The sequence below is a fragment of the Fopius arisanus genome, unplaced genomic scaffold (assembly GCF_000806365.1).
Source record: "Fopius arisanus strain USDA-PBARC FA_bdor unplaced genomic scaffold, ASM80636v1 scaffold00031, whole genome shotgun sequence".
NCBI classification, from domain to species: Eukaryota; Metazoa; Arthropoda; class Insecta; order Hymenoptera; family Braconidae; genus Fopius; species Fopius arisanus.
Window position 1 is genome coordinate 1,035,175 of NW_011887770.1, and position 14,903 is coordinate 1,050,077.

At 40.0% G+C, this 14,903-nt stretch overlaps 1 protein-coding gene across 2 annotated transcripts in view; it reads right to left on the reverse strand.

Moving 5' to 3' along the window:
• The window catches only part of LOC105265712 (uncharacterized), a 44,840-nt gene that overhangs the window by 12,975 nt on the left and 16,962 nt on the right, over positions 1-14,903 (reverse strand). For both annotated transcript variants that reach the window (XM_011303364.1, XM_011303363.1), the window contains exons 4-6: positions 14,380-14,725; positions 3,755-4,116; positions 1,516-1,579 (exon numbers count right to left, since the gene is read on the reverse strand). In XM_011303364.1, the coding sequence (XP_011301666.1) occupies positions 1,516-1,579; positions 3,755-4,116; positions 14,380-14,725 (772 nt within the window). The remainder of the gene's footprint in view (positions 1-1,515; positions 1,580-3,754; positions 4,117-14,379; positions 14,726-14,903) is intronic.

A 14,903-nucleotide genomic window follows, 5' to 3' on the forward strand; every position in this document is an offset into this window, starting at 1 on the left:
ATGATAGTCTCGGAAGAGGGTAACCGGCGCGAATGAGGGACGTGCAGAGAGATGCGTGACTGGTGATAACGGGGGATTCAAGAAAACGCAATATGAATAGGCGAGATTTCTCGGGTTTCATTCATTCCTGCTGAACAATTAGAGTCTTTCATCATGATGAAGAAGAATTTCGCGGGGTTTCAATAAAAAAAAAATTGAGTGATTAAACGTATGGAAAAATTATTGGTTAATCTTGTGCGAGATTTTTACCAGTTAAAAAAAATTATCTGATGCAAGCGAATATTTTTCAAATTAGATTTGAATTATGGAAATTGAATGACTGAAATCGTAGAAATTGTCCCACTGTGAAGAAAGTCGGGGCTCGTGTGGCCACCGATGACGTGCCGCGAGTAGGAGGCGGAGGGGTAGGTTTGTAAGTCGTAAGAAAATAAATAAAAAATAATAATAAAAAAAGATGAATGGGAATATGGGGCCTGAGGCGTGCAGAGCCGTGAGGCCCGATGCATGCTATTCGTACATATGCACCAGTTATTTATCGTAGGCTCCCGTTTGCACGTTGCACGGTAATTTTTAACGATGATTGCCGTTTTCTAAAATGAAGACAATAAAAGTAATGAATATTAAATGAAACCGCGTTATTTATCGCGGTTGTCAGGAGAAAATAGCGATCGTCGTTTGGTCGGTTAAAAAACAAATGGCAATTGTTGATTTCAATGTGCATCAAGAGGTCCTTCACACCGAGGTGACAATAACCCGGGCATTTGTACTCAACAATATCTGAAGGGGTTATGTGCACCGCGAATAAAGACCAACGAAATAAGAGAGAGTTACGTGGAGTGAGAGAGAAAGACAGAGAAATGAAATAATACGTTAAAGGGCCCCAAAGCCAAAGCCCAAGCAAACTACATCTAATTGGCCACTTTGTCCATTTATTCGATTTATTTAAATTATGGGACAATTGACAGTAGGCATTCTATTTTTTAAATCTCCCCGTTCAAACGCGCCTGATTGGGCGAGATTGGCGTGAGACACTGGCCCCACAGATTCCCCAGTTGTGGGCTTAATCAGCTTTGATTGCTGGCCTCAACTATCCACCGTCTCAACTCCCAACATTTATATACATATTTCAACGAGTTTTTAAACTCCATCAGTTCTCTCTTCTTTTTTTTTTTTTTTTTTGGTTAGGGACAGGGGATTCCCCTCGCTTTCTGGACCGGAATTATTGTTGGTTATGTTCGGACTCGCTCGGAGGGGATTTTCTCCAATGATGACAAACAATGACGGTAGGGAAATGAAATTAACCGCCATTGAAGTTATAATAAAATTTCTAAAATGGCGGATCATGGGAAATGATGGGATTGTCGGTACTATGTTAATGTGCGGTATAATTTATCAAGCGCTCAGTCAATAGGCGGATATTCCAATAAAGGGGGAATTCCCCTCAAAATTGGGACTTTCGGGCGGAGGAGGATAATTTTTAATTGTTTAACGTTGGATTATTTTTTTAGTACTCACCGGAAACTTTTGGATCACCTGCATCCACCTTCATTGCTGCCAGGCTAGCTATCGTCGGTGGAACCTGAAAATAAGAAACAAGATTTAAAGCGGGAATTTTGAAGAATTGAAGATGTTTAAATGTTGGGAAATTGGTGGATGGCGATTTTTTTTTTAAGACCCTCGTAGGATCGATGACCTTGCCATGCAGCGTACAATGACATCGAATATTCAAACGAGCTTCCGGCATCGAGCTCACTCAACTCCTCGTCTCCCCCCATTTATTTTTTTTTTGTTTTCCGTCCCTCCGGACAATATCAAGCGAATTAATTAGAATTTCGATTTTACGCTGATTGGAATGGGCTCCAGAGGTAGACGAACTTGATTTTCGTTGCTGTCGGTACACAAGAGTAAGATATATTCATTCCATCAGTGACGCTGATTGGGAAGCTTTAGGACAGTGTGAATGATGAGATCCGAGTAAATAATAAGAAAATTGTAAGAGGGGACAGGAAGCCGCAGAGCTGCGCGAAATTATTCGAATCCTGTACGATTTCCGAAGCCCTATTCGACCCGGGAGGGAATTTATAATTCAAATCAGACATTGCAATCGCCTCGACATGGAAAATACAGCGAGATAGAATTCAGGTCAAAAATGTTTAATCATGAATTTTCAAAAAACCATTAAATCTAATAGTCGATAAACAAAAAAAAAACAACCATAACCTCAAAATTTCTCCATAAAATAACTCTTTAAAACTCAATTACAACAATTCCCCTTTTTTCATTCCATTTTCCATCAATAAAATTCATCATAAATTCATAGAGTCCACCATAACAGCATTATGAGGGCATTAAATCCACGGGATGAGATGAAGAAAAGACAACTTGTGACGTTGGTCATTGGAGGGGGCGCCAGGAGCGCCAGATACCAATGGAAGAGGGGTAAAGGGGGGGTGAACATGCAGGGGGAGGGAAAGGGGCACCCATTGGTGTGCCAACGTTAGGGTATATATGAGAAAACAATAGAGCTGATTTGCAAACAATAGAATAACGTTAAGAGTCGAGTATTATACCGGCGTTTGCCCGTTGTTACTTCTTCTTCGTCTTCTCCTCCTACCACCCCTCCCGCTCCCCTTCCCCTCCAGTACTCACTCTCTCCCGCGTATATATTCCATAACGCAGTTTCTGTGTGCCACAAGAGCATATGCCCATTAATATTCAAAGGCGAAAAGTAATGTAAACGACACGACAAAAATCGGAGGAATAATTTCAATTCTTTGGCTGAAAATAAACGTATGGAATATATACTCAGGACAAGGCGGAAAGAAAGAGGGGATTCCCCTTCTCGAGGTGAATGCCTTTGTATGAATTCTTTTTGCATAACAATTTTTGCAGATTATTTTTCACATTTTTTTCTCCTCCGACTGTGGAGTCGATGAAAAATATAGGCTCACCGCTGTCGAGTTAAGGAATTTGAAATTTTCCCGCGGTTTTCGGTGCTTTTTTTATTGGTTAGAAATTCAAACGATGGGGGTGGATTCGTACCGGGGATTTATCTCGGTGGTTATGGGATTTACGAGAAAATGTTGGAGGAACTTTTTGTGGGGAATTTCGCGGTGGAGAAAAATTTCTTATGACATTTTTGCGTAGGGTGAGCGGTTCTCGAGGTTTTCGGGAATTTCTGTGGGATTTTGAGGTTATGCTTGTGCATTCCGAAAGAAAATTTATTTATGAGGAATTGGAAGCGGTGAGGGGGAAAAGAGATGAGTGGCTGGACGAGTCATGTTGCCCGCGGGCTCGAGGCGTTCGTTAAGGTTAACTGCCGGCCGTTAAAAATTTCATTCGCTATGAACGATTAACGACGAAACAATGGTCTTGTACCCTTCCCCACTCGTTCGAGGAAATCTATACAGGCGTGTCTGATTGTCGATCAGCTGTATTAAGTATTTATGGATATATCCATTCGAACATAACCTATGAGTAAAATTACTCAGTTGTCGTTTTTTGAGGTTATGGCTGGAATTTTTGTTCAGACCTGGGACTTGTTTGTCTTTTCTTCCGCGAGGTGATTGAAGGGAGAATTGGTTCAATTCAGAATAATTGATGGAGAAAAGAGACCCGCATAGGAAGTTATTTCCATTGTCATCTAATTTTTCTCGTTATTTCCGGTATTAATGCGTTGTAATCGTGGAGTTCAGTGAACGGTAAATTAAATTCGTTTTGGGGGGAATAATAGTATTTTTTTTTTTTCACTTACCCGTGATTCTTCAGACTCGTCTCTCCTCGAATTTGTTGGGAACAATACATTTCCCATGTGTGCCTGAAGATTTTGCTGCAGTAACTGGGCCAATTGTGGATTTTGGGACAATATTGCTGGATTTTGTTGTAACAATTGTGCTAATGCGGGATTCTGTATGAGTATCTGACTTAGGGGTGAATTGGCGAGTGTTTGGAGAGGATTTGGGAGACTTGGGACAGTGTTTTGGGTTTGACTTGATTGGGACAAATTACCGGAGGGATTGTGTTGGCGCGATGGACTTTGGGGGGTGTGGGGTGGTGTTGGGGGACTACCTGGTGCCATTGATGAGCCGTCCTTCTCCTCTTTCACCCTGACTTTTCCTGGAAACAATAAAATGGGGTAATTAAAATTTTCCCGCATCATGACATGTGATAATTTGGCAAGTAGAAAAATGTCAAAAAAAATATCGCTTTTTTCTAAAATTCATTCTCGATAAATTACCAAAAATTCATTTGACTCCTTCTGACGCTATGAAAATAGACATTGAAACTCATTTCCCCAGACACATTTGCCCCTCACATTTTTATGCTCTGTTTACACAAACGAGAAGCCCTTTTTCCTCTCGAAACGGTTCAATTAGAGGTGGATGTTGATTGATTGACGAGATTTATTTATTTAATAATCAAACAAATACAGGGGAAGACTAAAATGGAGTTCGTGGTTTAATGGATGAGTGAAAAAGTAATTAAATCGACAGGGAAGATGACTGGTTACTGCACTCACGAATTTTCGTATCTCGGAGCCTTGGAGTCGCGCTAAATCATCGGGTTTATGATTTAGAACTGCACGTCGGTCCGCCAATCCTTTTATTCTCGTTTCTGCGGGACTATTTTTTTTATGGGCCAGTCGTATTTCTTTATGAGAATTATGGCGGTTGCAGTGCGATTGATTTTGGATTTTCAGATTGAAACCGATTTTAGGGGCTCTTTCATTCGATTGGAGATTTTTAATTGGATACAGATTTAATTTGATTTTTCGAGGCGGAGGAGAGAAGGCAGATTAACAGCTGTGAAATGGAGGTATTTGAAATTCGAAAAAAAAAATTGAAATTGAAAATCATTTAATTCACTCACGAAAAATTCAAACCGTCAATTCACTAAGTTTATTTTTATCAGATCAAGGAATAAATCGAAAAGAATTGAACGATAAATAAAAAAAATTAAAATGGACCCGATATTTAAAATTAAAGTCACAGTGACACGTGGAATTTAAATGCTCGGGGCCCGAGTTAAATACCCTGGGCCACCGATCCCACAAGACTGCCCGACGTGACCCGGAATTTTTCCCAAAAATGGGGAAACGGGGGAAACGCTGAGGGAAAGGTGTCTGGCGAGGGTGGGGGGTACCGCATGAAGATTTCCCATTGGTCGAGGGAGAATCAGAGGGTTGTACCCATAATTTCGAAGAGGGGGTTACAAACACCCGGTGGCAACGGAGAGGGAGAAGACCCCGATATATTTTTTTTTTTTTCAGGAAAAAAAAACGTAAAATTGAGTCGTCTCGATTCCCAATTCCCGGTAACAGCTTTAACGTTGAAACAGGTGCGTGACAATTGCCCTTTAAATCCCCAATTTCTCAAAGGGTTCAGCCCAAACGATAAATTCCCGGATAAACGAGAATTCAAATGATTCGGAGATAGTTGTAGCGGTGGAGAAATGATATTTATTCTCGTGGAATCACCCGGTATTTTTCATTGTAAACAGAGAACCCCTTGGAATAAAAAAGAAATCCTGAAATTTCTCAAATAACGATCGGGTCAACGTTGAGATATTTCGAAACGCGAGAAACACAGGCGTCCTGCTGTGAACGGTGCACATACGAAATCGGTGGGGGGAACCTTAGGGCAAGCCAAAAGACCAAACATCGCTCTTTCCGTTTAAAAATCATGGCACTTAACGATCGTACACGATATCTCTTATAAAAAACAACATTCAGACCACGAATGCCAGTCGAATAATTCACAAACTCAGGAATTATTCGATAAACGCGTTAAACAAATAATTTTCAAAATCACCCTCGCATTGCTGTCAAAATTATTACCCCCATTTTTTTTCCAAGACTCAAAAAAACGGTTAAAAATCCTGAACCGACTGATTCAGCATGAAATGCCCCAATAAATTGTCGCATCCGTCGACATCTGTATGATGGATGAAATAACAAACCCTGGGAAGTCGCCGGGAAAACGTGGAAAAATAAATATGGATGGAAAAAAATGTGAAACGGGATGCAAGGGGTTGTTACATAATTTTTGAGTCGCGTCATCGATCCACCCTTGGGAAAGCGGAAAGGGGAGGCTGGGGTGAGGGACTCACTTAAGCCTTCCCTTCGCCTTTTTCCCCGTTTTTTTTTTATTCTCCACTTCCTTCGCGTCTCGTTTTTTATTCTTTATTTGGAAGCTACCTGAGATGCTCGAGGATAGACCAGGGGGTGATCCAGGTATATGAGGATATTCCGTTTTTTCGAACAGAAACTTCTGACTAGTCCCAATTTTTATTGTGTAATATTGGCGAGAGGCGAGAGATACCTGTGGAAAGGATGGAAAAGAGACTTTCGGGGGGGAAATGGACCCCCCGGTGAATGGAATGAAAGAAGTGGTGGTTTGCAGTTTATATCAAGATGGTGAAACACGAGAGGGAGGATGAGAAATTTTTCTATTCATGATTTTTAACCGTTCTTCGCTGATTTTTTTTACGTTTTTCTTAATCCCTTCGCAGACTGAGAAATTCATTCATCCCATTCTGTTGCTAATTTTCAACCTATAACACGACAATTTTTAAATTGTCAATATTTTTTTCACGGGTCTTGCCCTTACGGTCATTTGAGATATTTCGAGATATTTCGAGATGGACTGAAAATTCAAAATCACAATAATTGCGTAATTAAAAATTCGACAACCCGGAAGTAAATTGTCAGAAAAAAAATCTCAAGGGCGAGGAACATTTTTACCTCGTTCATCTCTCAAATTTCCAAACCCCAAAAAAATTCAACTAAAATAGAGGAAACGTATCAAAGGTCCTTTTTCCCCTTTCCCGTTACAAAAAACGGGATTCAAAAAAAAAGGGAATTGTAGCCCAGGGTCAGGGGTGAGTACCGTTTTACCGACTATTAACTCACTTTTACCCCATTCGAACCCCCGAAAAAAAACAACCCTCCGCAATTCTTCACTTCCACTTCTCGTAATCTCCTTCCCCGATTTTTTGCGTAATTCCCATTTTTTTCTCCCGTTCTTTTCGTCACCCTCGGTACGCGTGCGCAGGTAGATACCACCTTTCGGGTAATAATATATCTACCTGTATTTTTTTTTCGTGAATGAGTGGGGGAATGCAGGGGAAACCCCAGAAATCCGCATGCTCGATTTAATCCCTGAGAAAAATATCCGCGCAGATACGGGGTTAACCGATTTCCCCAATTCATTTTTTTTTTTTCAATGAAATGTGAGACGGGAGCATCTCATGTACACCCCGTGTGACCCGTTTAAAGGTTTAAGTATCTCGTAAAAGTGGGAATTGTGATACAGTGCGTGAGGGAAGCTCCAGATTTTTTTTGGAAGAAGTTTTTTCATTCTTTTGAAACGTGAGATTTAGCGTGAACGGTTGAAATTGACCTTTGATAATTGGAAGTACCACATTGTAGATTTTTTTCATATTTTATTCGAGTAATCGGTTCTTCATGAGGAATCCTCAATCACTGCATTAAAATCGAAGTTACGCGATTTGGCCCGCAATTAGTGGTCATTTCCAATTTTTTTTTTCGCATTGAATGCAGGGAAAATTAATATGGAACTGACGATGAGTTTACAAAACGAAATTACCTCGGTGAATATTTCTAAAATTATTTTTACAAAGACGCCAAGACGGATTATCCGATAATTCTGTATCAAGCCTGTATTATTATCGTAACTGTTTCACACATTTTTAGCCCGAAGATAGTCCCACCACTAAACCCAATCGACAGAGCAACGGAACTCGGATACTTAATAAAAAATATCAGCCTCATGAATTTATTCATAATCCGTCGCACATTTTACTCCATATTTTCGTCAATCCCGTTTATAATTTTGCAGGTGTCCCTAAAATTGTTGAAAGTATTATCCGATTGAGGAGCAATCGTTAAGCCTACGCAAATGTCAACGCAAAAAAAGACAGATCGATCATTTAAATTGTAAATTATTTTCGACAGACATTCAAATTCACAGAATCAAAAGGAAAAATCCTTGAAAATTAAATATCTCCACATATTTAAATAAAAAATAATAAAGTGTCAAATTGTAGAATTTTACGGAATGAAATTGAAGAGGAGTGATATTTGAGAGGGATGATGTTGAAACCGGAGCATCAGGTTGAATAATTTTAACGAGTTAATGTGAATTTAAGACTGTACAACAGCACTTGTACATCAGAAGCCCTTTTTTCGTTTTATATTATTTATTTTAATAGTTATTCGTTTCCTCTGGTATCTCGAATAAAAATTTAAATAAGATAGATTTCTCACCCGAAGACAATTAATCATCACCCGAGGGCCCTTGAATGCCGAAAAAAAATCCCATTGTCCTATCGGTCATCCCTCAATCACTCCCCGAATTTTCAAAAACCTCGGACCACTCCAATACCACAAAGACCCATCCCGAAAATAGCGACCAGCACTCATAAACATCACTCCTCCGATGATTAAGGACTCCCTTAACACGTTGAGAAACGGGGGAAAATGAGAATGAGATTGTAGAAAAAATATCTCATATGAGAAAATAAAGGATAACGGCCCCGAAGTGAAAAGGAATTGCTCCTCACGCACACATTGGCCCATCAACTCATTTATTTTCAGTGATGGGGATTTAAAAAAAAATTCAACACTCAAACCTTAAAAACCCTTTTATCCCGGAGGGAACATCCCCTCCCTTTCTTTTTTAGTCATTCCAACTTTAAGATTAATTATCTCTCATACTGAGAGAATGAAATGAGTTGAGGAAAAGAATAAAGAATAAAAAAAAAACAGGAAAAATGGAATTGGCTTTTTTTTCATTATTTTTGAATTTGAGAATTGTTGGAAAGGCATTTTCTGGTTGGAAAAGAGAGAGAGGGATTCATGAATTTTATGGATGATGGGATCCTAATGATTCCACAAAAACGAATCAATGTTTTTTTTTTTTTGTAAAAAACCGCGGATTCTTGACACAACTCATTCCGTCGGTTTCTTTCATTCTCGGCATCTTCCACTCCGCCATAATTCGAAATTTATGAGTTTGTGAATTCGTTTGCGTTTTTCAACGGAATTATCAGAGGACGTGTGAATTTCACGGGGTGAAATTCAAAGAGAAGGCAAAAAAATTGAATAATCAATTGCGACTTAATTACTATAATTCATGCAGGTTTCCCAATAATCGAGAATAATGTGAACCCAGTTATAAGGCAAGTTGCTACGATATTCCTGGTGAATCCTGATGATAAAAAAAATGGCGCGATGTCGATCGCGATTTTCGCGATTAGCACCACCCACGTGTTTCGCGAGGACAGAAAGAGAGTCCGGGGCTGGCAGAACGATGAAGATATCCAGGGGCTTCGACATGGCTACGGGACACGGGCGTGACGAGTGTATATACACTTATCTCTACCTCGCCCTCTCTCTCTGGTGGTCGCTAAAGTGTTATCGCATCTCATGATCGTACCGAGGGTCTTCCCAAGAAGTGGGCAGCGAAGAGCGCAGACCAGCGAGGGTGGAACCGCTTTACAAAAGGTGAATTTTTTTTACACTTTTTTTCATCCGGGGAGAACGTACACGTACAGTCCCCGATGCCAGGCTAATTTTAATATTCAAATTTTCGCGGGACGCGGGATATTCCGGAGGAAATTAAATTCACTGGAATTATTTGGAGAGTAAATCGAAGACGGAGAATTGAGGGAATTGGGAGAACTGAATCGAATTTCGAGGAATAGTTTAGGATAATTAAATACCAATTAAGGAATTTCTTGATGTCAAGGAGTAAAATTCCAAAAGTATAATTTCCAATCTTCTACTGGGGTATAAATTGAATTTCATAAAAAAAATTAGTCACCACATGGCCCCAATTTTAATTTCCCTCTTCGCATTCATCTCTTCAATAAAGAGCATTAATCCTCGTCTGAAATTTCCACGGGGAGATGAGTCAGAGTTTGATGTTTTGTCCCCGAAGAAACAAAGAAAATAAAAATAGTGGAGAGTGAGATGGGCTTATGCCGCGTGGCTGTACCTCGAGGGGTTTCCTCGCCCCGATGCGGGTGAGATGGAGCAGAAATAAAAACGGGAGAGTCCTCGGTACATGCGCAGTGTATGAAATAAATAAAAAAATCTATGGTGAAAACCAGTTTGTATGGAAGTCTTTTTGGATGATCGGCTCGCGCCACGAATCCTTTAACTAACTCTACCCCCTGTCCCAGCGGATTCCACATCTTCAGTTCTCGTTTTGTGAATTTTCTGAGTCCCCAGGAGTCGCTCCACAAAGAAAAATTTGTCCTAATAATTATCATCCCCCGTATCGACTCTAAAAGAATTTTTATCCCATCAGGAGAAATTTAAATTAATTTATTGGTGTGAATATTTAGGGGTGCAGAAGAAATCGCGGGTCAAGTTGATTTTTTTTTTCAATTTTTCGAGTCGGAAAAATTCGGAAAAAAATTTGGGATGTGGGGGAAATATTTGGGAGTGTCTGGGGATTTAATCAGATTTTTGAGACAAGATTTAATTGAGATTCAAGTGGTTTTTCAATTTTTTGGGCTCGACTGGATGAATCACAGGAGCTGGGGCCCATTAAGGACATTTGAGGGGTGGGGGCAGTGCCTCGAGGGCCTTGTCAGTCTCTCCAATTCTGTAGATTCGATACTTCACCGAAAACCAGAAAGTCAGCTTGTCAAATTAATCACGGATGACCAATCCATCAGTGAGAATTCCTAGGACCATACGAGATTTTTTTTTCAGTATTTCGGGTTTGAAGACTTCCCCCCAGAGACTGAGAATTCTTCGATTAATTATCGCTTTAATGACCCCCAAAAAATTCAACCCAGTGAATTTTTTTTTGTTAATCAAATATTTTCTGGGGATCGTTAATGATGTTAACGATTTTGAGCAATTGCTTCTGGGCAATTGAAATAATTCAGTGGGATTTTCTCTGAGAAAAATCCCGTAAATATTTGACAACTTGTCGGCAGATTTCCCGCAAAACGAATGGATAGCAGAAATAAATACCTCGCGTCAAAGTGAAATGCAAAGATTGACAGGTAGAGAAGACAACCGGTAATCATAAAACCTATCCGCGGTTGTTCATATAAAATTCTCAACCCATCTTGACCAATTACCAACTGTTATTGCTGACTTTTGCTTCTCACTGTTCAAACAGAGTTCGAGGACTCGATTGCAAAGATGAAAAGATGAGAAAATGAATAAAGCGAGAAATTCCGAAGGTAAACGAATAAATGTCGACATAATCCATCAAAATGGCCTCAATAAACGTTAAAAAAATAGTACTTCAATGATTTTTCGCAAGGTAAACCTGGAAAAACCAGGGAACACGGGGCACAACCATCGAAAAGCGTACGTTCTACGGTTTAAAAGGATCCCATTGAATTCTAAATTTAAACGAATGTCCGAGTGTCAGCTCGCTGACGGGTAAAATAAACAAGATGCCCCGGGTAGTTCCACTCTTCGACCAAAAAGAGAGAGAAAAAAGGGCTCTGCGGAGGTAGAAGAAAAAAAGGGAGGCAATGAAGAGACAGAGGCGAATGAAGAGGGAGAATCGGCCGTCGTTAACCCAGAAGCCAGAGTAATTCCACAAAAAAGTGGAATTCCCACACCAACGCGTATGGAACTGGACTGGAGGATTTTAAATCGATTGGATAGAGTGAATTGACCCGGAAGACAACCTCCGGATCGAATTCCGATAAGATCGATCCGGTTCTATTCGAATCGGTATTCAAATCATGCAAATTGTGCTGAAAACTGTAAACTCGAAAAATTATTGCTGCAATTTCTATCGAGACTTAATAAATTGAAAAAATTTCTCTCGGTGAATTGGAAATGACTCGATATTTCGAGTGTCAGATTGTATTCAGCCTCAAATTTCCCTGATTTTCAACCAGTGAAAATGATGAATCGTCGACACAGAATCCCACGGATTTCTTGCTCACACACCTCACTTCCTCTCCCAATGAATAATCACGAATCTTGACACGTATCGATGTACCCAATCAGTCCCACCCAGAATCCATCACCAATCGCGTTGAATCAACAAATAACCGAAAAAGAATACCTCAAAAAAAAAAAGAAGAACTAGGAATTTGACTTGAAGATCATTGAAGATCTCAAGCACCAGAAAACGAGAAAATACCGCCTCGAGTTGGACCCATTAATCATTCTTCCATTTCTGCTTGTGAGGATATATAAAGGGCAAAATGGGTCTGAAGAACTGAAAGGACGAGGTGAAATACTCATTTCTCTTTTATGTCAGTCTCACTTCGCCCGAGTCAAATATTTTTTTTCATTGCTCTCATGTGCTTTTAGTTTGAATATATTTTTTTTTTCTCCTCTCTGGATATTTTTATTCCTCCGTTTCAACCACCTCTTCGGAAATGGCGAAAATTGTTGTTACTCCAGCGATATGAACGTTCGAATATTTTATCACCGAGTCTGTGCAGCACGTGTGCAGCAGGCTCCAGTCAGTCGGGTATGATCGTAAAACGATTCATAAAACTCGTTTCAATAAAATTCATTTCGCTGAACTATTTTGTCGGTTATTCGCGTAAGTTGTTGCTTCAAGTGATACTTGAAAGACGGAATTATTCTGGGAGGGATAATCAGGTGGATGGGATGATTAGACGCGTTGGGATTTTATGCCACAGTCAATTTGTTCATTTTATCAGAAACAGATAGCACGATAATCCGATGATATTCGCGGTATGATGTTTTTGGTGAGAGCTAACCCAATTGCCAATTAGTTTTTTGCAACGTAAATCTACGATAAATAACTTGAAATAATTAATGAATTCTCAGAAAAATATGTATAATAGATAATAATAAAGGCTTTACTTTACTATTTTGTGAACACGTGGTAAAAGCATTAAATAAATACCAGAGCAGAAGAGGAGAGTAGAGTATGAAGAAAGTACGGGTAGATCTGTTCTTTTATGTCTCTCCAGTTTCTGTTGTACGCCAACGTTGAAACTGGAGATGCGGGACAATGAGGTTCCAGTGAAGACAACATTCAACTAAAACCTCTATTCGTTTGAATATTCGCGGAATGACAGCAGTAGTTATGTACCCTTTATTCAATACCCCGGATTCCTCTCCTCTCGCTTTATTTTCCTCATTTTATTTTTGCCTATGGGCGACAGAAACACTTGGGCCACCTGTTGATGCGTCTGCATTAATGCCTCAGCTTTGGGTTAATGTCGATGAGAGGAGGTTGCTGACAACCTGTTGATTTGTCTGTCTGAATTTATTGAATTTCCAAGAAATTATTCCGAGAATTCCCCTGGAATTTCCTCCTGAAGCCCCCAGTACCCGCGACAATTACCAAAAATTTGCGAAGAGTTAATTCTGAGATAGACGTCGATTCTCGTCAGAATCGGATTATGGACTTAATAGAGGAATTGCGTCACGACGAATGAACGAGTCACTCCGGAGATGATGGGAAGAGACAACTATTCAATTCATGATGTACTGTGGGCGGTTTTTTTTTTTTTTTGCGAGAGGCTTTATTTATTTACACGAGTGGAATTTTCAGGGTAAGAGAAACTAGTGGCGATTCGTTAGGCCTGAATTCCACGGGATGGAAGAAACTCGAAGGCATTCATCGATCGTTTAGAGACTGGATGAGGTATATGAGGCGCTTGGGTTATAGTAAAATGAGAGGAAACCCCCTTGGGCACCGGTGGTAGATGTTTATGACTTATAAGTCGGCCATCTTGCCTCTTTGCCATCACATATTCAAACGTGTGCACATATGAGGAGCTTGGCAATACGTATGTGGCATCATTCGCCTTTTCTGCCTTGGGTCGTACAGTCGATACTAAAAATGAGCATTGGCTAATGGATTTCTTTGGTGGAGTCGATTCAGTTGATCGATGAGGAAATTTTGAATTGGAAACCCGCGGTGATGAATCCGGGGGTGGAAAAAATTAATGCTCGTGTATTTCCGACTTCTAGGAGTGGTTTGGAAACACCTGTGAGGTGAATTCATAACGAAACAACTATTAGAGGAAAGAAATAATTGATTGATTGATTTTATAAAAAAATGTCAATCTCCTCCCCTAAAAATTATAAATCGGACCGCGGGACTGAAATTTTACCGGAACTTCCTACGCACGTATCGAAATTTCTAACCGCTCGTCGACGCCACCGTTAAACCATTTTGTTTGCCATCTTTTTTGGATCACATCGGCAAATTCCGCCCACAATAATATCGCGTAAGTGTATTGAAACGTTCGACGGCGTCTGTTGGCCTCGAGAGAAAAGTGAGACATCGAATCGTGTCAAAGAGGCATTCATATCATTCATCATCCACCACGATTGATGGCTCATCAGTAATAAAAATTGTCAAACAATTTGTCAAGACTTACCATGATGCACCTGCTGTTCCTCCTGTTGACAATTGCCGGAATTACTCTGATTTGGATTTGGATTGAATTGAATTTGACCGGTATGTGGATTGAGAAATGTCGATGGAATCTGTCTACTCGATGATTTTGTCATTTCACCACCAGCAAAACCGTAGAAAGCGAGGAATTCCTGGACCGTTGATTCGAGGTATTCACTCATACTTTCCATTGGTTTGCGCTCTTCAATGTCTGTTTCGGGCTCAGTCTCTTGTATACGATCGTCGTCGAATTGATGATCGTCTTCTAGTCTACTTGCCTCTTGATCCAAGTCACTTTTTTCGGACGACTCGGACGCCGGACTTCTCGCCTAATGAGGAAAGAAGGAGACTGATTAATTCCTGGTCATTTCGCGAAAGCATCGTTATACAAGACAACAACCGAACAAAAATTAATTATTATTAAATTCATTCGTGGAACTTTGACTGACGCATTTCCAGTCATCCCCCAGAATCCTGTTGATTTTAATATTAAATGATGGAGGAAAA